This window comes from Sinohyriopsis cumingii, chromosome 6, assembly GCF_028554795.1.
Source record: "Sinohyriopsis cumingii isolate HCF-2022 chromosome 6, ASM2855479v2, whole genome shotgun sequence".
NCBI lineage: Eukaryota > Metazoa > Mollusca > Bivalvia > Unionida > Unionidae > Sinohyriopsis > Sinohyriopsis cumingii.
Window position 1 is genome coordinate 95,271,635 of NC_142966.1, and position 23,308 is coordinate 95,294,942.

The following is a 23,308-nucleotide window of genomic DNA, read 5'->3' on the forward strand; positions in this document are numbered from 1 at the left end:
TGTAATCCTATAGAACGTTGGGCCGATAAATCAACCCCTATCCGTGATGATATTGATTTCACTTCAGGGGCTAATATCACATATTCATTAAAACATGCATAAATCTGCAGACACTTCTGGCTACACACATCAGTCTACATTTTATACACTTACCAGTATTTCTCGCGGTTGTAGAGCTACCGTCCGCTGAAGGGTTCTTATGGTGGCATGTGCATTATATTTCCCGAGCAAATCGATTTTTGGTGACTTATAAATCCACGTGGAAAACCAAAACCCTCTGTGCTGTGGCCATTTTGAATTTCGCGCTCGATATGGTTGTTACCAATTAACGGTATGTGACTAAAGTGTACTCTGGTTTGTTCTGGAAAGATTTGCAGGCAGAAAAATGGTACATTTAATGAACAGGTCACATCAGACCCATATATTCCATCAGGATCAACACAGATTTGGAGGATTGATTTATCGGATTAATAGACGTCACCTCTGCGGTCTAGTGTTTAAAGAAGCCATCATCTGTATCACTGGAGCACTAAAAATAATTATTCTACTCGAAATAAAATTGAGATACACCAGTCTTAGCGGTATTCCAACTGATAAGGGTAATTTTTAAAAAATTAATTGTTAGTAAACAAAATTTAGGAATTGTACAATTCTATCATTCTCAGATTCAACTAAGAATTCTTACATTTTGATGGTTGATGTCCAAATATAGACCAATTAAACGTCCTGAAGTTTTATTTAGTCTGTGTCTAAGAATGCAACTGTTAAGTCCAGGATTAATTTTAAACTTTACTGAAGGGTACCAGAGTTTTTTTGGTGGTTTTTCTTTTACTGAACATCTCCATTTGCTTTAGTGATGAATGTTGTGACATTACACATGGGCAGTTGAATATAATTTGATCTTTGTATGACTGAATTTCACATAATTGAAAAAATTAATTTTTTATTTTTTCTGTCTTAATCATTGTACAGATTACCTAGAATTTTTACCACAGGGTTTACATTGTAAGACGGTGCTAACTGTCAATGACTGTTCCCTCTTGGAGGATAACAGTTGTTATAAATAGATAGAAGGGTATTTGGAGGGCTAAGAATGTTTGGTTAAAACTTTTTTGGTTACTTTAGACCTATTAATAAACTTAATGCCGATTGAAAGATAAAATAGCACTTTATAAAATGACCTGCAGTTGCGCGTACAGAAGGTAAGACGTATGTACGTATGTTGTTGTTGTTGTGGGGTTTAACGCCATTTTTCAGCACACGATAGGCTATGCATGGCGGCTAGTATTAATGGTCGAGATAGAACCCGGAAAACCCCGGGAAGAACCACCGACCCACGAGAAGCTACTGGAAGCTTTCTCACATACCCACATTGGCTGAATCCTGGACTCGAACACATGCAGACAGAGGTGAGATGGCAATGATCTGTAACGGAGTGCTCTGTATGTATGTATGTATGTATGTATGTATGTATGTATGTACCGCCCAGGTGGCCGGTGGTTAGAGCATCCGCCTCGGATGCGGGAAGTCGTGGGTTCGATCCCTCGGCCGAGTCATACCAAAGACTTACAAAATTGGTACCTACAGCTGCCTCGCTTGGCGCTCAGCATTAAGAGGCTAGTCTTTAGGACTGGTTGGCCTGGATAATGTGACTGGGTGGGACATCGTGCTACATGTCTGCGGCATGATGCCCCAGTGCAAGACATCACTATAAATTGTCACACTGCAGGCATCGTAGCGTTATGATGTATGTATGTATGTATGTATGTATGTGTGTGTGTGTGTGTGTGTGTGTGTGTGTGTGTGTGTGTGTAGGTATGCTTGAGTGAGCGTGTGTGTGTGTCCAGTTTAACAGAGCACACAAGACCTTTGTAACACAATGTATTGCCCAATTTCCAAGCAACAATGTTAGACACAGTGTTTATCCCACGATGGACGCCAGTGAAGAGGGGATGAGCACGTGCGAGATAACATGAATGACTCCATTATCAGCTTCAATATCGGTCTGTAAAAGTTCAGCAATGTTGTTCAGCTTCGCGTTGCCACCTGAAAGAAATAAGAATACTAGTTATAATACACAAAATATGTACATGTTAGTCTGCATTTTCCCAAACAATTTTAGATGTGTGTGTGTGTGTGTGTGTGTGTGTGTGTGTGTGTGTGATTTGGATTTTAACGTAGCTTTAAAAATATTAAGTCATATCACTACGATGTCTGCAATGTGGCAGTTTATAGTGATGTCTAGCAATGAGGCATCCTGCCGCAGATATGTAGCAGGATGTCCCACCCAGTCACATTATCCTGACACCAGGCCGCCAGTCCTGACACAAACCTCTTAATGCTGAGCGTCTAGCGAGGCAGCTGTTAGTACCATTTTTGTAAGTCTTTGGTATGACTAGAACATGGTTCGAACACACGACCTCCCGCTTCCGATGCGGAAGCTTCGATGCGGAAGTTCTAATCACTAGGCCACCGGAGCGGTCCCAAACAATCTTAGATGTTTGTGTTGAAGGAGCAGTTCTTTTAATAGAATGAACAAATATATTCATTGATTACTATATATTCATAGTTGTAATATACACCATTTTTTGCACTATAATTTAAAGATAAATAAGTGGATGAGTCACAAACCGACTCAAAAGTGAGAGTAAAAACATGAAACTTATATTTTAAAGATGATTGAGAGAATTTCAGTCGATTGTCGTGACATTCTGCCAAGTGAAATCATAGTTCTTGTGCAATTTCAGTCGTTATCAAACTACTGTAAAAGAAAATTGCATTGGTACCAGTGAACGAACAACGTTTGTAATATAAACAACAGACGTCCTGGAAATCAAATGTCTTGGAAACTTACTGTCTTTGACTAATAGGGAATGATGAATCTGTGTTGGAAACACTTATTTTGGACCGACACACACATAAGCACGTAATCACAAGTAAATTTCAAAGAAAGTGCAACTATAATCAAACAATTTTTATTTCGAAGCCCAAACGATTTTTATGTTACATACTTCTCACTGTTGCCTTGAGAAAGATCATGAACTAAAATCACCAACATATACTGCATTCTTGTAAATCCGTTCTTCTTACCAGAAGTATAACTGATGTTGAATGGAAACTATTTTCATCAGGAGGTTCAGCTCCATAGGAAATAGAGGCACGCGCATATTACGATAACTAAACACACCAGCATCTAATAGGCTTTTTTATTTACAGTTTATGGAATGATTGCTGAATCATGATATTTTAAATCATGATTGTTTAATTCGCAACTTCTCGGTCAGTCCCTCTGTCAATCCAATCAGAGAAATCGCCGAGGTACTTCGAATAGATGGCGGTTTCTTTGTCGTGAAGAGATTTCCGGCGAAGAAAATGAAATGTATAATTTATTTCTTTCATTTATTCTTGTATCGTTGAAGTCAGGATAGGTGGTCCTGATTTCAGTATTATCTTTTGACAACTTTGTCAAATTTCAAATTTCTTCTGATAGGTTATACATGGAAGCCAGTATATTAAGTAAAGAAAAACCCAGGAAGAGCCAACGAAACACGGAAGCTAACGGCACGCTTTCTCAAACACCCACGTTGGTCAAGCCGAGACTCGAACTCACGATGACACGTGAGATGTGTACGTGATCTGGAAAGACCAGAGCTTCAGACTACTCGCCCACACTGGGTCACCTCTTTCTATTTGAAAGATCTACAGTTAAACAAGATATATACAAAATGAAAATCTACTAAGGCTGAACGGAAGGGGTAAAGAAGAATCCACGAAAAATTGCACGCTTACTTGAATCCATTTTAATTCCAATTATATGTCCCGGATATCGGGTTGTCAGAGTGCCATCTTTGGTTATACTTGAGGCGTGTAGCGTGCCTGGGTGCACGTGGTAGTCAATCAACACTGAAATAAATAATCAAAATGAACAGGTAAGAAGTGAAAACTTTGACCATTTCTCATGGTTGTTCTAATGTAATGTTGACTCACTAATATTTTTCATGTTCATTTTAATTTTGTTCTCTCTCATTTTAATTTTCTTTGTTGTCAAAGCTTATTTTCCCCAAAAATTGCCCTTTCCTATGAGATGAACAGCTTACCTCCTAAGTTGACATAATATTTAAAATAAAAACTTAACATAGATAAAGATTTGTAACAACTTTCTTGATATGGATTTCTCAGAGAGAGAGAGAGAGAGAGAGAGAGAGAGACTCACTTCTTAGGTAACTTATACTATTCGTAATTGTGCTCTTCACATTATCTGGAAGACTGTTGAAGGCAGCATTTGATGGCACGAATACTGTGTTTCTCTCAGAAGTGGCTGAAAGACGATTCATACTCAACTAACGTCAACGATTTCATAGAGAGATCATATTATTGTTTACATGCAAGTATTTTTGGCAGAGAATGCCGATTTTTGGCATGCAGAAAAATTTGAAATAAATTCAAAGCCAATTTGCATATCTTAGCGATCATGATTATTTTCGAAAAATTTGAAGCTTCTTACAAACCATGGCTATGTCTGCCTGCATTTTTCGGCAACGCTTCGAAGTTATTTGTCTCAATTTTGATACGAGGTTAGAAACAGTAAATAATCAGGCAACGTACGTGTATGACGTCAAGCATCTATTTCAACAACACTATTGTCTATGAAAACTTGCAAACTGACTCCAGGGGTATTATATGCGACGTTTTAGCAGATATACTATTTGTTATTGCTATAAAGATGACTGGTTTGTTTGCAGCTTGAGAACAATTTTGCATTCTTCAGTACACAAGGTCTGAAATGTCTATAATGTTAACGGTCGCTAAAAGTGGCTCTGGTCCCATAGGTATTTAAAATAAAACAAACAATCAAACATTATAGTGTTTGAAAATTGGGTTTTTCAAGATTTGATTTAGTTATGTTGATAATATTTAGTGGAAAATAATAGGCAAAAAACTCTGGTGTGAATTTCACTAAGCTGATTGGCAATCTTATATATATATATATATATATATATATATATATATATATATATATATATATATATATATATATATATATAGCGAGAGAGAGAGAGAGTAGTAAGATGGCTCCTGTCCAATGTCTTCACGTACGAATTTCTAAGGATATTCTTAACTTCTAGTGTTTCATATTTAGAGAAAAGTAAAATTTCTGCATAATAGGTGTTTGATTCCTGGTTTGTAATATATGGCATACTGGTGCACTGATATATCTTGAGCAGTAAGTAAATACGTGGAAGTGCAAGCTTAAAGGCTCGTGAATGTGTGGTCCTTTCACTGAAGGAAAACGATTATTTGTGGTGCTAGCGTGTTTTCTAGAACCATTCAGTGACAGCAATTGCTATGTCTTTAGGCCCTTGGAAATACAGAGAAAACAAAGATCTCAGGTCATATGTATTTCTTCTTTTGTGTCAAACAAGCATCTGGTGTGTATTAGGAACTACCGCGTCCCCCAAAAGCATCTGGCGTGTTTTAAGCACCACCGCATCCCCCAATCAATTCGCTTCACAATTAACGCCTAGTTTCTATGTGCTCATTCAATCCTTGAGCTATTATTTGCGTTTAATATATTTACGTGATGTGTTATTGAAGTAACTGACGAGATGTGCTTTCACGAGAAGACTCAAGAACTCTGATGTATTGTAATCTGGATTTGCTAGAACTTGGGCAATCATGCCCTCAGGAACGTTTAGGACCTCGTCTATCAGGTACAACACTCCGTTAGAAGCTTGAAGCTCCTCCTTGACCGCGGCTGCTTGGTTGAAATAGTGATTCTGAAAAAAGGAAACCTATGAAATCAAATGTCAATTTTCAAGTCTTCAAGTCTCAGTACTGATCGATCAAACAAACCAATGAAGTGCCACCCGGTCTTTTCCATCACACAACTTATTTGGACAAAAATTATCAGGATAACAAGATAAAATCATTGGTTCCCGAATGCATTATATTATATTTTGTTATGTCAAATTCTAAGCATCTGCTAATTTTTAGTTACGGTTCATCAGGGAAGTATGTAAAGTAAGTTCACTCTCCCCGTTTATTTGTTACAGTGCTATTTGCGGGTAATCAAAATAAAAGTGACCTGAAGACGTGATGTTTGGCAACATGACTTCCATACTCAGAAATAAACTGTTATGTCACACGTAGTCACTGCTTAAAACAAAGCTTCACCATCCAAGGCACCGTGCAGACATTTTGATACAGACTGAAGCATTATGAAATAGTTTCGAATTGGCTGTCGTTCGATTAGCTGTCGTTTGATTTTTAAACCCATGGTTGTCATTCCAGCTAGATAATTAATATCTGCGAAGCTCTTCTCGCCTACAAATAGCATTATGAACAATGTTTCCAATCCATCTTTAAAAAACGAAACCACGAACTCTTTAAAAATTGCATTCCCCAGCTCCAGAAATGATAGTGTACCTTTCAATCTGCAGACGAGACGAAATAAATATGTTATATTGTCCCTTAGGTAAAACTCACATTCCCTGTCGTGTAGACCCTGATCACGTGACCATTCAAACTCTGAAGATGTTCTGACGTAGCGAGATCCCACGTGAATACATCTCCCTTGACAATATGGTACTGTAGCATATCGGCGAGTTTGCCTGGATCTGACTCGACTACGTCAAGGTCGCGCTGGGGTATCTTCGCAAAGGCGGCATCTGTTGGTACCAGCACCGTAAAGGGTCCTAAAACATAAAACACCATTTCGTAAGGAAAGTCTCTATGGTTTGAATCTTGTTGTGTCAGAAGTTTTGCTGTTGTCTTTTCAAGCTGTATGTTGCTAAAAATCGTTATGTGCACAATGTCCTAAAGGAAATGTATTATCGGTGTCATCAATTTCTTTGCTTGATGGATGAAGGTAATTTAGTTTTCAGCTTGACCCTCTTTTGAACTCTTCATTTTATACTGGAACCATAAATAATGCAGAACCTTCATACCGAGATAACTAGTTTTAGGGAATTTCAAAGTCTTTTCTGTCTCTCTCTCTCTCTCTCTCTCTCACACACACACACATTATATATATGTGTGTGTGTTTATATATATATATATATATATATATATATATATATATATATATAAGAAAAGGATAAAGAAAATTCAAATATGTGAGGAGATATTCCAACTTGAGCTATGTGGTTAGCAAGTCGTTGTTCAACAAAGGAAGGATAGCCTTGGATTTATCAATCAGTTAACTATCATTAAATTATGGATAAATTAAAATCAAAGGTGTGATAAAAATGTTTCAAGAATTGATTCTTTCAAGATCATTTTCCTCAAAATTTCACGCAAAATTAAATTTATATCGTTCTGCTTATGAGATAAACTGGGTTTTGTTGATGGGAAGACGAAAGATTAGAAGATATTAGAAAAAAGTAGTTCCTTTTGAAATTGTACACATGAGAATGTCAAAGGGGTTACGGATTTCCTTAAATCTGAGGAGATGATCAAACTTTCCTTGAAAATAAAACATGACTCGTTTGAGAAGAATTTCAGATATTATGAATATTTAAATCTTTAAAGACTGTTTTATGTTTAGCGAAATAATTACTGCTAACAATTAAGCAATACAATATATTCTAAAACTGTAACTCGTGTATGTAGAAGATTAGTGATGCTAAGCGAAACTGGTCTACCTTGGTCCGTAAGAACATCTGCAAGTCCGGCTTTATTGATGAGGCCGAGAAAAATGGAAGCGTTGGTGCTGGCAATGAGGTCCATGAGGTTTGGGAGGCAGTTGGCCCATCCAAGGAGGCACAAAATAGAACTTGACGACAAGGCTCTCATTTTCAATGCTCGCTATTCAAATTAAAAATTAGTTAAAGGCTTAATAGATAGCTCAGTTTAAAGCACGTGTCACGTGTCATTTTACCCCTTTTCCTGCCAGATGTGTCCTTCCTTTCAATATTAATTACAATGAATGTCTTTAAAGATAAAAACACCAAAAATCGTAAAGGTTTCGACTGTAAAAATGTTGTTACAGTATGCTTTTGTATTCTATTGCAGACAAGAGATGTGTTTTGACTAATATTTTGTCTCTTTTTCCATCTGCATGGTACATCAACACACTATGAGCTAAATAATTGAATATATTGAGGCGATAGTTTCTTGCCCTAAGTGCTATATACTGTCCTTTACAAAGAGTTTGAATGTTACCAATGTAAACGGCGTAGTTAGCCTGCAAAATCAGTCTTCTACGACTTTATTTTTTTCTTCTTCTTAAAAAGCAAACTTTTGATGTAAAAACGTGACTTATAGTATCCAATTTAGAGCTTTACACGCGTAATGGCAGTCTGAGGAGCAACCGATAGTGATAGGTCCCTAAGTCATGAACTTAAGCCGTTCTTAGGATGATAAGAAGGGGAGACCCTTTTGAAACTGATCATGATTTGGGCATAATGTCATCATGCAGAAATGCTATCATAAATGGATATATATATGTAGTGCTTACACTAATTGATATGCATCTTATCTGAAGTCGTTGGCACAATTGTCGTTGCTCACGTTAGTCTTCATCAAAATCGTTGGCACAATTGTCGTTGCTCACGAAACTCTTCATCATTTAACACGGGACACAACTGACGTGGATAAGTCTAGTCAATTAGTTTTTCCTCCATCTTCATTTTAATTTTTCTCTATCTTGTGGGACTGGACAGTAACGAATTTTCTTCAACTGTATTAATTCTACTGAATGTGTTTTAATTCCATGGTTCTTTAAAAAAAAACTAACGGAAATCTCACTCCTTTTTCTTTTTCGAACCTTTCGCTACTACTGTATCGCACTTGTGAAATTACTTAAAACATGAATTGTTCTTTTATAAAAAAGTTTTGCTGCATATTCACTGATTAATACACAATGTGTAGATTTGTCGACAAATTATTTTTTTCTCCTTTAAATCAAATTGTATCGGTTACCAGAATGACAATATCAAATGATCCCTGATCTGGTCGGATTCTTGCACTATGTTGAAAAATATATCCCGATAAGACACATTATTATTGCTACAGTGATTCTTTCAGAAGTTATCTCCATATTTAGGGCGATTGTTTTACAAAGGAATGTCTGCATATCAATCATCTTAATACTTTATTCTACCGAGTCACAGTTATTTGGCCATTCTTTATTCTACCGAGTCACAGTTATTTGGCCATATTTTATTCTACCGAGTCACAGTTATTTGGCCATACTTTATTCTACCGAGTCAGTTATTTGGCCATACTTTATTCTACCGAGTCACAGTTATTTGGCCGAAATATCCTATAAGAATTTATATTAGACACTGACTCAGTACTATATTGTGTTTTAAAAACATGATTGGGTGATGCACATAAACAAATTTCGGTACTGCTTTTCTGTTCTTTGCTAGAGGAACATATTTTTTCAGCAGATGTGTCCCAGTACTTACTGGACAAATTTATATACTATTACTAATACAACATAAAAACGCCATTCTTTGACCTGTTTCAAGATATTCGAGTGGATACTCACACAATTTTTGTGTTTAATTTAAAGGTCTGGCCAGTCTCTGACAAAATATTTTCCACACGTTTAGCTGAGTACATATGAACTTTCAAACACTGCGTTCGATCTAAACTGATATATTGATATATTGATATATTTATGATGGAAATTTTGAAATATATTGGACAATAGATGAAGGAAACATAAAATCTAATTATCTAAGGGTCTTGCCATATGGTATCTAAGCAGTCTATGTGGAGGCGCCGCTTTGTTTACAAAATAATTTATTTTTCTCACGATGCGCACAAACCAATGAAGCATATACGAAATAAAAGGCATGTATTTTTTTTGTACGCTGGCAGTTATTTACCATGATACTAATCACTGTTCTGACGATGTACAAAGACTGTTTGGTAATTATAAACAAGGAAGTATGTCAGGAATGAAGGAGAAACATTGTAATGTCACAACTGGCGAAGCCTTGAGTGTGAATACAAAATATTTCCCATTCACGAGCTTTCTTTCGTTTCATTTATATATTTTTTCAAGCTAAAAACAGTATATTTGCATTATTTTTTTTCTCCCCATTCTATGCCAGTGTGATCGATAGTTGCATTACTAGACTGATAAAAAGAAGTTTCAAAATGTTACGATAATGTTAACACAACGACTCTTTACAAATGTAGCTTATGTAATGTGTATTTTCCCAAGTGAATGACTGCTTTTAAGCGAAAATGAAGAGAGAGATTTGGTTTTCGTTAACACGCTTCTTGCGCAGGTTGATAGTGAGTACTATTGAGGTGAGGGTGCTGTGGAAAGATTACAGAGTGGTCGTATCCGAGAGACTTCAGAGCGAAATATTTTTAAACAAAAGATTTTAATGATTGAGACTTTGCAAAGAGCAATTTTTTAATTTAATTTCTTTAATTTTTCATTCAAGCATAAATCACATGGCATTGACAAGCTTGCAGTCAATTTGGGTAAATGACACGGCAGCCAAAGCACGATATTGACAGTAAAATTCGGTTTACTATCAATACCTATACATTCCCGAATTCTCCATCATTTTCATTCATATATAGTATTCAATACATTTTATACATCATATAACTGACATAAGAGGATGTATGTGTATCAGGAAATTCGGCGGCACAGATACGCTACACGCACGGTACAGATACGGTATACATACGGTACAAATAAGGTACACGCACGGTACAGATACGGTATACATACGGTACAGATACGGTACACGCACGGTACAGATACGGTATACATAAGGTACAGATACGGTACACGCAAGGTACAGATACGGTACTCTTACGGTCACCTGCTGCTATTTTATAGTGCATCCACTTTCAATCATAAAAATAAAACATCTAAATCGTGCAGTTACATATCTGAGCTTAAATGAATCTTTCTATCCAGATTATACAATTTAAATTGCAGGATCGTATAAATTTCATTTTTCTCCTAGATTAGTTTTGAACTATGCAAGCAAGAAAAGCAGTAATTACCATTGATAATATCCAAGGAAAACTTCAGCCTCTAACAGTTTCAGAATCATTTAAGTTTTTCGACAGTATAATCTCTCCAAATATATGTTTGGAGCATAATTTTTGTTATAAGAATAGGTAAACCAGACTAAAATTTCCCGATACAATTACATTTTGCACCAATTATTTGAAGCTGTTACTAAAAACGGTTTCTGTATTCTCTATAGGTGATAGTGGAACACATCCTCTATGCAGTCAGTAATTTAAAAATGTATTAAAGTACTTGATAAAACTGACCATGACGAATCATCATGTATGTCGTACATAGCGATACACTGTGGTAGTCAAGCTTGAGAAATCTGTTAGGGTTAACTGCGTCACAAAAGTCGAACATTTACTTCAGACATGAATTTGTCCTTTAAGTGATTCTTGCAATGTAGCTTATTCAAAACATCGATTTCTGACATATTAGATTATAAGAAGGTTCATCCTTGCTGACACTGTATGTCCCATTTAAATGTCGACGTTACCTCTACGTTCCCTTTCAAGCACAGACATATTTTAAATATACTGTAAATAACACGTGCAAAGGCGTGCAGCTGGATATTCCCGATACCATTGTGGGAATTACTAGCTAATTATGCTATCATTTCATGACACGTAGTATTGTTTTTCACCACTGAGAAATCAGGCTCATTTGATTATGAGGCGCCTTAGCGGACAAAAATTTGTCCAGTGAGAAAGTAGCAGTGGAAATTTAAATGCCATATGTCAAGAAATCCTATGACAGGTGTTGAAAGTTTCATTTCATATGTCAAGTTTTTAAATAATTTGTCTCTTAAAGTATACAGTCGCAGCTGAATATATCAGATTTTATCTGTCAAGTTAAACAGCACTGGTTGAGATTTCAACCACAAAGTTTTTACTGGACCAACGTCTGTTCGTTACGGTGCCTCATGGTGAAACCATATGCAGCTCTGAGATGCTCTTGTCAAAAATACAGTATTTGTTGGCAAAAATGGTTAAAAGTAATTTCTCGATAACTCCAGAGAACTTAATATTTGAGTAACTTATATAATATCACACCACAGAAGAGGACAAACCAATTACATCTGTCGTCATGGGAACCACACCAGCTGTCAGGCAAGTCAAAGCGATCCAGGTCAAGTCAGATAGCTCATGTACGTCTTTCCAAAGTACCTTCATTCGAAGAGCTGGAAGACAGCAAACAATATGGCTACTCTCTGTGTGCTTTTCGTGACCTATCTGTTTACTTCAGTTTATGGGTCTTTACCCACACAGTCTATCCTGGGGATTATAGGACGCCAATATGTACTCACCGATCTTTTCGAAACGGCTGGCCTAGATGCCACCATAAATACAGGAGGTATGTATTCGTTGAAGCATTTTGCCTTTGATTTTAGTGACAATTATGGATGTTAGCTTCCTTTAGTGTGGAATCGAAAATATATACATTATTATCTTCATAGGTATTATTAGATTGATGATGATATATAAATAATTAGAAATATTATATCCTTAGGATTTGCCAAAATTACTTTGGTCAACAGGTTAATAGAATAAGAAAATATGGCAACACGTGTAGAAAGATTCAGTTATATACAACAAAGTCACCAGGTTGTTAAGAATGAATTTCGCTTCCACCAATGTCTGAATACACCGAATGTTGAGGTAGTTTGTTTTTCCTTTGTTTCTGTTTGCCATTGCACATATTAATGTTATCCTCCCTTTCCAATTTGCAATATGACAAGTTAATGTATTGTGTTTAAGTATTTAAATTTCTATTACCTTACGCTTCTCAAGAAAATATTAAGCTTCTGCGATCCATGCCTTCTCGCAGTTTTGAAGGTGTTCAATCTTTTAAAATTACCTCTCGATGGAAGCATACTTTTAAGTTCAACATATTCAATAATTTGTTAATTTCACGGTTCAAAGGGCCTTTCACGCTGTTTGCTCCACCCGACTACAGCATTCCCTCCAAAACCATTGCTGCTCTGAAGAATGATACCCAAGCCCTTGGGAATTTCCTCAAGAACCACGTGGTCAGTGGCAAGTACATGATGGATGACCTGAGAGTCAACGAAATGATGCTGGACAATTTGGCTGGAGGCAAGATAAGGATTAACAACTATCTCTTTAACGACGTAAGCCACAAAGCCCCCTCCCTCCCTTTCTCTCTCTCTCTCTCTCTCTCTCTCTCTCTCTCTCTCTCTCTCTCTGTATATAACTACCGTATTTAAAGAACTCTCCAATTCGCCTTCTTGAAAGTCTAGATTGAAAAAAATAAAAACACAGACGCGTCGTGAAAAGAGGCAAAGGAAGCGCACCATTTAAACCGGCGCTGATTTTATCTGTTTTTTTTTTATTTTTTTCTACTGGTTTGCAATTGTTGTTGTGAGGATTATCTGTGCTACTTCATGTGTAACAAGAAACTTACAGTAGTGTGTCAACAAGAGTTTACACTAGAAATCAACTATCAATGGTTAATATTGAATAAATTAAGTTAGTTGCAATAAATTGAAAGGTCAAAACGAATTTACGTTTCCTTTCTAAATCTCACGCTGAACAACTCACAGGTGACATGAATTGTTTAATAAATATTATATAATATAATTTTATGTATCGTATTAAATATTTAATTCCTCGACAGGAAGATTGTCAAGTAAGGATATGTGTGCAAGAAGTTCAGCACCAATTAGTTTGTCAGTGTCACAAATACCAGCCACAAGCATGATCCTAAAATAGGTAAAAATCACGAAAATTAAATTATATGTTCAGATTAAAGACAGCGGGTTTAAAAGCTTTCTAATTCTTGGCTTCTGTGAGAAATATATAAGGACGATTTGTCACTCGAGAAGATGCGGTTTGAGACCCTGCTCTCGATTTCGATGTGGCCTTTACTGTGTCAGTTTTCAGTCATCTGTGTCATAAAATGCGGATAAAATCTTTTTAAAGAGCTATCTTAAATTTGAAGTTAAAAGCCCGAACATTTCAGCATCTTGTATGTCACGTTCGCTCCTTGTCACCGTTTTTCTTAACACTTTTTATACATACAATAGCTATTTGTACATCCTATGCAAAAAAAAAAAAGTTGTAACCGATTCGTTTGAATTCAAAGAGAAGATCTGAGTTTGCGTCAGGAACATTTATATCTTTATGAACCTGGTTCAGGCACTAAAAGAGTATATTTGTGTGAACTATTTATGCTTGAAATGTTATTAGTGAAATAAAAAAGCCGATGAATGTGATGGATTGGTGATCATAAACTCAAACAAACTTAATTTTTTATCTTCTCCCTGATAGGGAGTAAAGCCCCAATGTCGCAAGTGAGGTGGAGCTAAATACAGTATATTAAAGAATGCTCACCAGGAATGGAGATAAACCGAAATGAGAGCAAACTGGGTCCGGCTTCACGCGGCACTGCATGCTGTCAACTTAACGTAATTGTTTAATTACAAATACACGAAAATCAGGCGTGATAACTTTATTTTTCCAACTTCAATGTTTGGGACAATGTTTTAGAGCGAAATGGAAATTTGAGGTGCTTGCGTCTAGTAGGAGAAGGGACACGGAAGACAAACTTGGGAACCTCAGTATTTTAGGGATGGACAATGGAACGCACCCACACCCGTGTACCATAGATATTCTGATTCGATGTTTTACCTGTTCATTCATAGAGTTACGTATAGAACTCAGTCTAGAAATTCACTGTTATCTTGCACCTTATAGCAACAGTCAAGCAATTTGCATGTTAGTGTTGTCGATCAACTGTAAAGATTCCATTATGTTTCACCATGGCTTTCTCACCGATAAACATGTAATGAAAACTTGTACAGAGTTAGTAACAGACTTACAGACTTTCTTTCTCATGCTAATATCGGCATAATTTAATATCCATCATATCTATAGATCTACTGCATATTATGAAGATGAAAGAAAACTCGGAGATTTGCAATCGATGTTTGACTATATTTAGCCAAGCGCTAGGTACTACGTCGAATACATTAAGTTGTAACATTTTCATTTGTCATGATCCTAAGTTTGAACCGTGGCGTATGACTTTTGCTGCATTACCTGTTACTGTCGGTCAAGTAGAAAGAACGATATATTTTTTAATCATAAAATAGAAATTCTAATACGCTTTGTGTGTTATCCTTTCCATTATTAAGTATTTGCAAATCTCTTGGCATGTTTTATCTTTAATCTAAGAATTGACCGTAACCTTATTTTATGGAACAGTGTGTAAATATGCTTGTTAGACTCTTTCTTGCATACTTTGCATACTTTGAAATCAGCCGTATGTGCTATATCTGGAAAGAAATGAATGATATACATTTTGAAAATAACTGAGATGACGACTAAAAAATGTATAATTCACAAACTAAATTTCATGTCATACCATTTCAGGTTATTACAGTCGAGGGGTCACAAATCGTCCGCCCTGACCAACTCGCCTCTAATGGCGTGGTGCACATTATTTCCAGACCCATACTCCTGCCAAACGGCACAATCACTGACATTATCAGCACCAATACCAACTTTACAACCCTGAAGACAGTTGTGGAGACGGCGGGACTATCGAATTCCTTGACTGGTATGAGATCTGCTGTATGTCTTTGATTTTGCCTCTTGAATAAGTGAATAAAATGACAATCCAATACGTCGCCATCGTACGATTCATTTGAGCAGCAGACGTTATACTTTTGTACAATGAGCAAGGAAGACTGTCATCTTACTTTTTTTCTGATGAATTGATGCACATTTATTAAATATTTTTTATCCAGAGATGTGTGCATATGTAATCAATGCTATATAACGCAGCTTCCCTCTGTTTACCAGAATAAGGTTGGAAAAGGTACATCATTGTTAGCCAAGGCAATGTGAACATTCCCTGTCTAGATGATAGATCGAAATACTGAGATAGCAGTGTGAATACTCCCTATCGAAATAATGGGTTAAATTACTTAAATATTAACGTGAGCGTTCCCTGTTCAGAAGACAAGTTTAAATGCTCAAATAATAATGTGAACATTCCCTATGTAGAAGACAAGCTGAAATACTCAGTAATGTGAATATTCCAAACGACAGGCTCAAATAGCAATGCGAACATTTCAGAAGACAGGTTGAAATACTCAAATAGTAATGCAAACATTCCGTATCTGTATGATTTGTTAAATGATGACGCAGATAGTAATGCGAATATTGCTCAGTTCAATGATCAGGGTTTATTGATCATTACATTATCACTCCTTATATAAGCACAAATGCTTCCTTGTTCTTGCTTAGGCAAAACAGAATGTATTGAACAATCTCCCAGACATATGGCGACGAAATCCATGTGTCCACCAGTCACCAGGCACATGGAGACATATGGGGACAAACGCAGTGGATATATTATTCTCCCAAACATTTGGAGAGGAAACCCATGGGTTGACTAATTCCTCAGACAAACTGAGACGGAAGCAATGGGTAACCTCCTATACAGATGGAGGCGAATTCCATGAGTTCACTAATCTCCCATACGTATGAAGACTAATGCCATGGTTGACTAATGTCCGAGACAAATGGATACAAAAACCACAGGTCTGCTAATCTCCAAGACATATGGAGATGAAATTCATGGTTCGACCAATCTTCCAGACATGGAGGTAAAATACATGGGTCTACTAATCCCCCAGATATATGAGACGAAAGCTATGGGTCACACAATATACCAGACAGATGAAGACGAAAGCTATGGGTCACACAATATACCAGACAGATGAAGACGAAAGCTATGGGTCACACAATATACCAGACAGATGAAGACGAAAGCCATGGGTCACACAATATACCAGACAGATGAAGACGAAAGCTATGGGTCACACAATCTACCAGACAGATGAAGACGAAAGCTATGGGTCACACAATCTACCAGACAGATGAAGACGAAAGCCATGGGTCACACAATCTACCAGACAGATGAAGACGAAAGCTATGGGTCACACAATCTACCAGACAGATGAAGACGAAAGCTATGGGTCACACAATCTACCAGACAGATGAAGACGAAAGCCATGGGTCGATCAATCTCGCAGACATATGGAGACAAAAACATGGGTCGACTAATGTTCCAGACATATGGACCTTTGTATAAGGCATATAGAGACAAACGCCATGGGCCGATTAATCCCCCCAGACGAAGACGAAGCTATGGGTCACTAATGTCCCAGACATATGGAGACGAAACCAATAGGCCCTCTAATCTACCAGACATATGGAGACGAAAGCTATAGATCGACCAATCGCCCAGACATAAAGAGACAAAAACCATGGTCCACATTATCGCCCTTATATATAGAGGCGTTACTATCCAGACATACGGAGACAAACGCCATGTATCTAACAATTTCTTATACATACGGAGTCGAAAACCATGGGTCCAGTAGTGCCCCAGACATAAGGAGAAGACAGCCATGGGTGCGGTAATGTCCCAGACATATACAGATGAAAGCTATGGGTCCACTAATCTCCAAGACATGTTGAGAGGACAGCCATGTATTCAGCCATCTTATATCTCATGTTCCATAAATGCCAAATGTTTCAATTCTTGCTACATGTGATGTGGTCGGTCTGTTTACTAGTATCTCGAGAGTCGCGCGCAGGCAAGTCTTGTGGTATTTTGTGTGGAGGTGGGTGGTGATAATAAAGTTAAAAGAGGATTTCAAAGCCTTGTCATTGTTTTGTTTCTTGCATTTTTTTATACATTGAAGTATCTACTGGAGACAAAGTCAGTAGGGATTGTTGGAATGAGCAACAGCAACAGGTTCATTGTAACATTGTTTTCCTGCCGTATAAAAGGCCAGTGATATCTGATAGCCAAGGTACAGGACAATAATTTCCTTTCAGATGGATTTCCTCTGGATAAATGCTTTTTGCATCAAGCTTCTGTATTTAGGACTCCTCTTAAAGTGTGATTTATATGGCGGTTCCTTGATACTGAGGCAGGTTTTATATGATTATTCAACCATATGATCAATCAGATGCTACATATTTTCTGGCAAACGACGCCAGTAATGATGAGCACACCAGTAATGAAATTATAAGAATAATGTATTATTCCGAGGTTCGGGAGTCGCAGTGGTTAGTGAGTGGGACTTGAAAGCGGGTTCTTATCCCTCTCAGATAAGTCTGGGACTGCTGCTGTTGCGTGTATCTGTGCAGTTCGCTTTATCTCATAACTAAATAGCATTTCTTGTACTGTTGTGCCTGTAAACACAAACAAAACGAACATTTCTTCGTGTCATTTCAGAGGGACCATACACATTAATGGCACCAAACAATGATGCTTTCAACGCTCTCGGATCAGCCACAGTGCAGAAACTGCTCGCCAGACCAGATCTTTTGAAACGTAAGTGTAGTCTACTTTTTGTACGTCTGCCATTGCTGATGATTGACGCAGTGGTCACTTTGACGTCTTTGTGCATGTCGGTTGGTGTGTCCTTCTGTCCGTTCACACACTGTTTGCTAGCCCATTTTTGTCCCTATCTTCGATCTGATCTGGTAGAAAATATGTCTTTAAAAGGGTATATAAAAAGTCTTCTGGAAGAATAATCCATGCTCCCAATCCTTTTTCAAAGCTAAATTGTTCAGTGCCTTTAACCGTTTACATAAGTCAATTTTGTACTCAGTATTTCATGAATTAATACTAATAGTTACATGATTGTGGCATCTTGCTGCAGGTAATTACAATGACCAGTAAAAACAATCGAAAAAGTGAAATGGATAATTATTCAGAGATATACTAGTATACAATTACTCCCCGTAATGTAGCTATTGTACACATGGAACATAGTAAAGAAAATGGGCATTATTCACGCATTGTATGTTGCTTGCGTGCCTCGTAGTGAAAATGAACTAATATGTTTTTGTACATTTTAGAAATTCTGATGTACCATGTGCTTCATGGGACTCTGTATACAGCTGGAATGCATTCGGGATCTTTCCACACACTGGAGGAAGTTGACAGAGAGAGATTTTCACAGTTTTTCTTGGGTAAATTGCGTGTTTCGTTGTCAGGAATTAGAATCCTTATCCCAGTTAGTAATAGAAGACTTAAAGTTAGGTCTAGATTTAGAACATTCATTGAGTAAATATTTAGTCAGAATAAATATTAGCCCACGAAATATCTATATTCTACGCTTAGGTTTAAGCCCATACTCAAATTTGTCGGTGAAATATGATAACCTGATTTGGCTCCGTATAATCGAAACCTTACGAATGGCATTCAAGCTCCAGAAATTTTGTCCGTTTGCAATTTTTCTTATATTAAATTTAAGATCACGACTTTATTAAAACTTGGGCCCCTTATTCATTCACCTGTACACGGATTAAATTGGCAAGCCAAAATCATATTTCGTCTTTTCAATAAGACGAACTATGCTTGTTATCTGCGGTTTAACGAGTACCGCCAATTTCAAAGACATAGCTATCCTACAAATATCATGTCTGATTATTAGATTTTGACCCGAGAAAAATGATTTTTACTGAAAACATTTCGAGAATGTAACCTTGTTCTCTTTGTTGCAGAAATTCTGTTAGTTTTTTTACAATTCGAAATGACCAACTCTCTCTCTCTCTCTCTCTCTCTCTCACACACACACACACACACACACACACACACTCATCCCCATGCAGTTCGAGAAATTACAATTTTACCAGTACAAAAAGCTAGAGTTGAAAGCTAAATGGTATTACCTTCAATACTTCACGAAAAAAAACATTTCTCAAAGTTTCAAGTACATTCCCTGTCTTGAAAATTAAGACTTCACATATTTATTTTTGTATTATACTCATCGCATTATTGTCTAATATTTATAAAATATGAAACATTATAAAACATGAACTTCATTTCGACACCGGTACGTAACGAAACGCTTTTCTGATATACAACATACATCAAGTCAATGCATTTGGTTTGAATCAAAAGGCTGAGACATGGAACTGTCATCTTTTTTCTCTTTCTTGAACAGTGATAACTCAGATAATGTTCTGAAAGTGCCATTAGTACCAGTAAATCAAAGCAAACTTCTTTTCGTTTTTTTAAAAAAATACATTTTCTGATGATCAAAATATTTATTAGTAAGACTGTGGATCGAAGATAGCTGATTCAGTTAGTAAATCGTCAGTCAACCAGTCAGCTAAATATTCGTCTTAGCGAGCGAGGTGGTTTCTTAGTTCACGAGATACTATTATTTATTTAGCGTAGTACTAAGTTCGTATGGTACGTCAGTTAGAAGATTTGTTATCGAGTCAGTTGATTAGTTGCTGAGTTTAGTACTTAACCGTTTCCTTAGTTGCTTAGTTAATTATTTAGTTAGCTATATGTAATTAGCTCGTTTGTTGTTAGAATTTTCGCTCACATGTTCGTGAGACAAGTAGATGGATGATCAGATATACAATTGTTTATTTCAGGCTCTGTTCTTGTTGACGGAAGCCATATTCTGAAGAGAGACATAAGTGCCACCAACGGAGTGGTTCATATGATCGACCACGTTCTAATCCCATCCTCCCTGAAAATCGAGATAAATGCTCTTTAAACTGGGCCGCTGTACTAATTTATCAATAAATCCAAAATAGTTATCAACACAAAACAGCCCGATATGGAAATCAGTTGCATGTTAGAGTTATCCCTCTTGAAATTATTTCTCTTATTTAACAGAAAAAGCACCCTAAAACATTTCTAAATAGTAATACATTTTATGCTTGGGCTTGATCCAAGCACAATAAATAAAATTACAAAATAATCCACTGATAAATCCTAATTAACTAATCCATGTTACTTGCTGTAGTGGCAATGTATACGGACAGATTGAGCACACATGCTGTACTGTCGGTGTATGCTGACGGAGTGAGCATATTTGTTGTACTGGCTATGTACATTGACAGTGAGGACACATGCTGTACTGTCTGTGTATACTGACAGAGTGAGTATGCTTGTAAATTTTAAGTCAATACAATCTCGTGTTAGGGTACGACAAAACCCTTAGCAGAGTTGTAAATTTTAAATTATTTCGACCTTCAACACGATGATGAACAAAGTATAATTTTATTTTTAATGCAATATAAATGTTTAAAGGGAGATAAATATATTTGTGTGGTGTCATGTTGTTACGAGTTACATCCATTGTTATTGATATAAATGATGAGGAATTAGGTCCACCTGACATTGGGTTATTGTCTCTAACAAGAATTTCTTTTAAAAACAAGAAAGGACTAAAACAATGAAAAAGTAACATTCGAAACATAATAAAGGGTTAAATTGCTCCTTTCGTTTAAAATATTCCAAACTAATAACTGCGAACCGCCTCGATATCCATAGAAGATCACTAAAAGAAGCAGATGAAATTAATATGCGTTGATATCATAAAACTGGTGTAACATTTCGGCACAACATGCAAATTCAAAAGTTGGCACGTGAACGCATGAAACAAGCTACAAATCAGATCAATCTCGGAAGAGGCAAGTCTCAAACTTACGCATAATGTGCAGCGTCACACGATAGCAATAATAGAAAATACGACGCTAAAAGTCCGATTACAAAGTGAAGACAAAGCCCGATTGCGTAGTGGAGAAATATAATCTACCGTAAGAAAGTGACGTCTCCCTGGAGTGGAAAGTGCTACACTTTCCACATAACTACTCCCATGGGCCCAGGGCAGAGATCAATATACATTGAGGCGGCCATTGTGAACAAAGTTATGACAAGTTCAATAAACAATAAGTAGTAAAATACATATTGAAATATCGGTGTTTTAAAAAGTGTATTAATAAAGATCAAGCTATTCAAAAGCAAGTCAGAACATATTTTATAAATGCCGTAAGTATGTCTTTCAAGACGAATAGAATTAATACGTATGGATAAGCAAAATTTAAAACCAAAACAAAAATGTATTGAGGTTATTTTATCAAAAATTTAAATAAGTACAGTTTTACGATGTTTATAATGCAGATTTATGTGAATTTTTAAAAGGCATTGAAGCGTACTTGACGAAAATTAATCATTCGAAATTCGGCAGTTTGGGGATGTAAAAGTTACATTTAGAGTAAACGACTTAGGAAACGGTATATTGAAGAAGTAGGAAAAAAATTGAGTACAGATAATTTTACCATGGAATATAACCTATCCCAATGAAAAGAGAAAATCTTTATCGTTTCATTGAATGTTCCGTTGACATTATATGTATCATATTTGTGACACAAATTGAACAAATTTGCAAAATGGACGATGGACAATGTTGCAGTTTAACACTGGACATTGTTAGTTATCAACAACTCGTAGTAAACACAAAGACGTGAATGAATTCCTGGAACCTTATTTCAGTGCCAAAATACGGATGAGACACCAAAATACGGATGAGGCACCAAAATACGGATGACACGCCAAAATACGGATGACACCAAAATACGGATGACACATCAAAATACGGATGAGACACCAAAATACGGATAAGACACCAAAATACGGATGACACGCTAAAATACGGATGACACCAAAATACGGATGACACGCCAAAATACGGATGACACCAAAATACGGATGAGACACCAAAATACGGATGACACGCCAAAAAACGGATGACACCAAAATACGGATGACACGCGCTTCAGTTTTGCTACAGACTGAATTTTAGATACCCCCCTCCGAGTAGAAAGAGAATTATTTAAGAAATAACATAAATAAACATAAAACGTCCAAAGGTCATCAAAATGCAAGTTGGATAGACACAGAAATTGGTTTAACATATATCTAGTGAAAATAAACATTATTGGGAAAAGTGAAATTGAATTTTATATATCTGTAAATATGCATGAAATATTGGCAGGAAGAGAAAGTGCAGTTGGTGTCAACTACATTAAACCAATTGGAGAAAAAAAGTCAGATATATTGATCATATTTGAATTAAACCATCATAATAACCAGGAGGATGGCATGTATCATTATGATGGAATATTAGATTCATCACAGTTGGTGTCAGCACAAATAACAACAAAAATCTAAATGGGCAGAAATATATATGCAAAAAGGCCCTAACATTTATAAACCCAGAAAACCCCGAGAAACAGAACACAGAAGACAGAAGACTATGTTTCGATCTAGAGAACTCTAGTCTAGAGATACAATGCTCGAAAAAGGCTTATTTGTGATTTATAAACTATCGTCACCAGTTAAATGTTTAATAGGTGTTTTGTTGTGATGTTGAAAATGTATCATCGGACGGTACACGAAAAGTTTGTACTACAAACAATTCAATGTTAATAACGCTACGCAGCAACGATATAT

General features: G+C 36.5%; 2 protein-coding genes across 2 annotated transcripts; one reads left to right on the forward strand and one right to left on the reverse strand.

Moving 5' to 3' along the window:
- Positions 1 to 1,867: 1,867 nt before the first annotated feature.
- Positions 1,868 to 7,832, reverse strand: LOC149797477 (periostin-like). Its single transcript, XM_089962286.1, has 6 exons — positions 7,644 to 7,832; positions 6,487 to 6,695; positions 5,579 to 5,777; positions 4,214 to 4,318; positions 3,790 to 3,903; positions 1,868 to 2,046 (listed from the first exon to the last, which is right to left on the reverse strand). Exons 1-6 carry the CDS (start codon positions 7,792 to 7,794, stop codon positions 1,922 to 1,924), a joined length of 903 nt encoding a protein of 300 aa, XP_089818412.1. The 5' UTR covers positions 7,795 to 7,832; the 3' UTR covers positions 1,868 to 1,921.
- A 4,317-nt stretch (positions 7,833 to 12,149) lies between these two features.
- On the forward strand, positions 12,150 to 20,568 carry LOC149797478 (transforming growth factor-beta-induced protein ig-h3-like). Its single transcript, XM_089960422.1, has 6 exons — positions 12,150 to 12,352; positions 12,922 to 13,130; positions 15,394 to 15,580; positions 18,278 to 18,376; positions 18,907 to 19,020; positions 20,440 to 20,568. Exons 1-6 carry the CDS (start codon positions 12,199 to 12,201, stop codon positions 20,562 to 20,564), a joined length of 888 nt encoding a protein of 295 aa, XP_089816548.1. The 5' UTR covers positions 12,150 to 12,198; the 3' UTR covers positions 20,565 to 20,568.
- Positions 20,569 to 23,308: the final 2,740 nt, after the last annotated feature.

What these genes read in the sequence shown, in the direction of transcription:
- LOC149797477 (XM_089962286.1), bottom strand. Translation starts at nt 7,794, where the DNA reads ATGAGAGCCTTGTCGTCAAGTTCTATTTTGTGCCTCCTTGGATGGGCC. An exon ending in AGATGTTCTTACGGACCAAG is followed by an intron (nt 6,696 to 7,643) that starts GTAGACCAGTTT and finishes TTTATGTTTTAG; the next exon opens with GACCCTTTACGGTGCTGGTA. An exon ending in TAGTATAAGTTACCTAAGAA is followed by an intron (nt 3,904 to 4,213) that starts GTGAGTCTCTCT and finishes TATTTATTTCAG; the next exon opens with TGTTGATTGACTACCACGTG.
- LOC149797478 (XM_089960422.1), top strand. Translation starts at nt 12,199, where the DNA reads ATGGCTACTCTCTGTGTGCTTTTCGTGACCTATCTGTTTACTTCAGTT. An exon ending in TGCCACCATAAATACAGGAG is followed by an intron (nt 12,353 to 12,921) that starts GTATGTATTCGT and finishes CACGGTTCAAAG; the next exon opens with GGCCTTTCACGCTGTTTGCT. An exon ending in ACAACTATCTCTTTAACGAC is followed by an intron (nt 13,131 to 15,393) that starts GTAAGCCACAAA and finishes ATACCATTTCAG; the next exon opens with GTTATTACAGTCGAGGGGTC.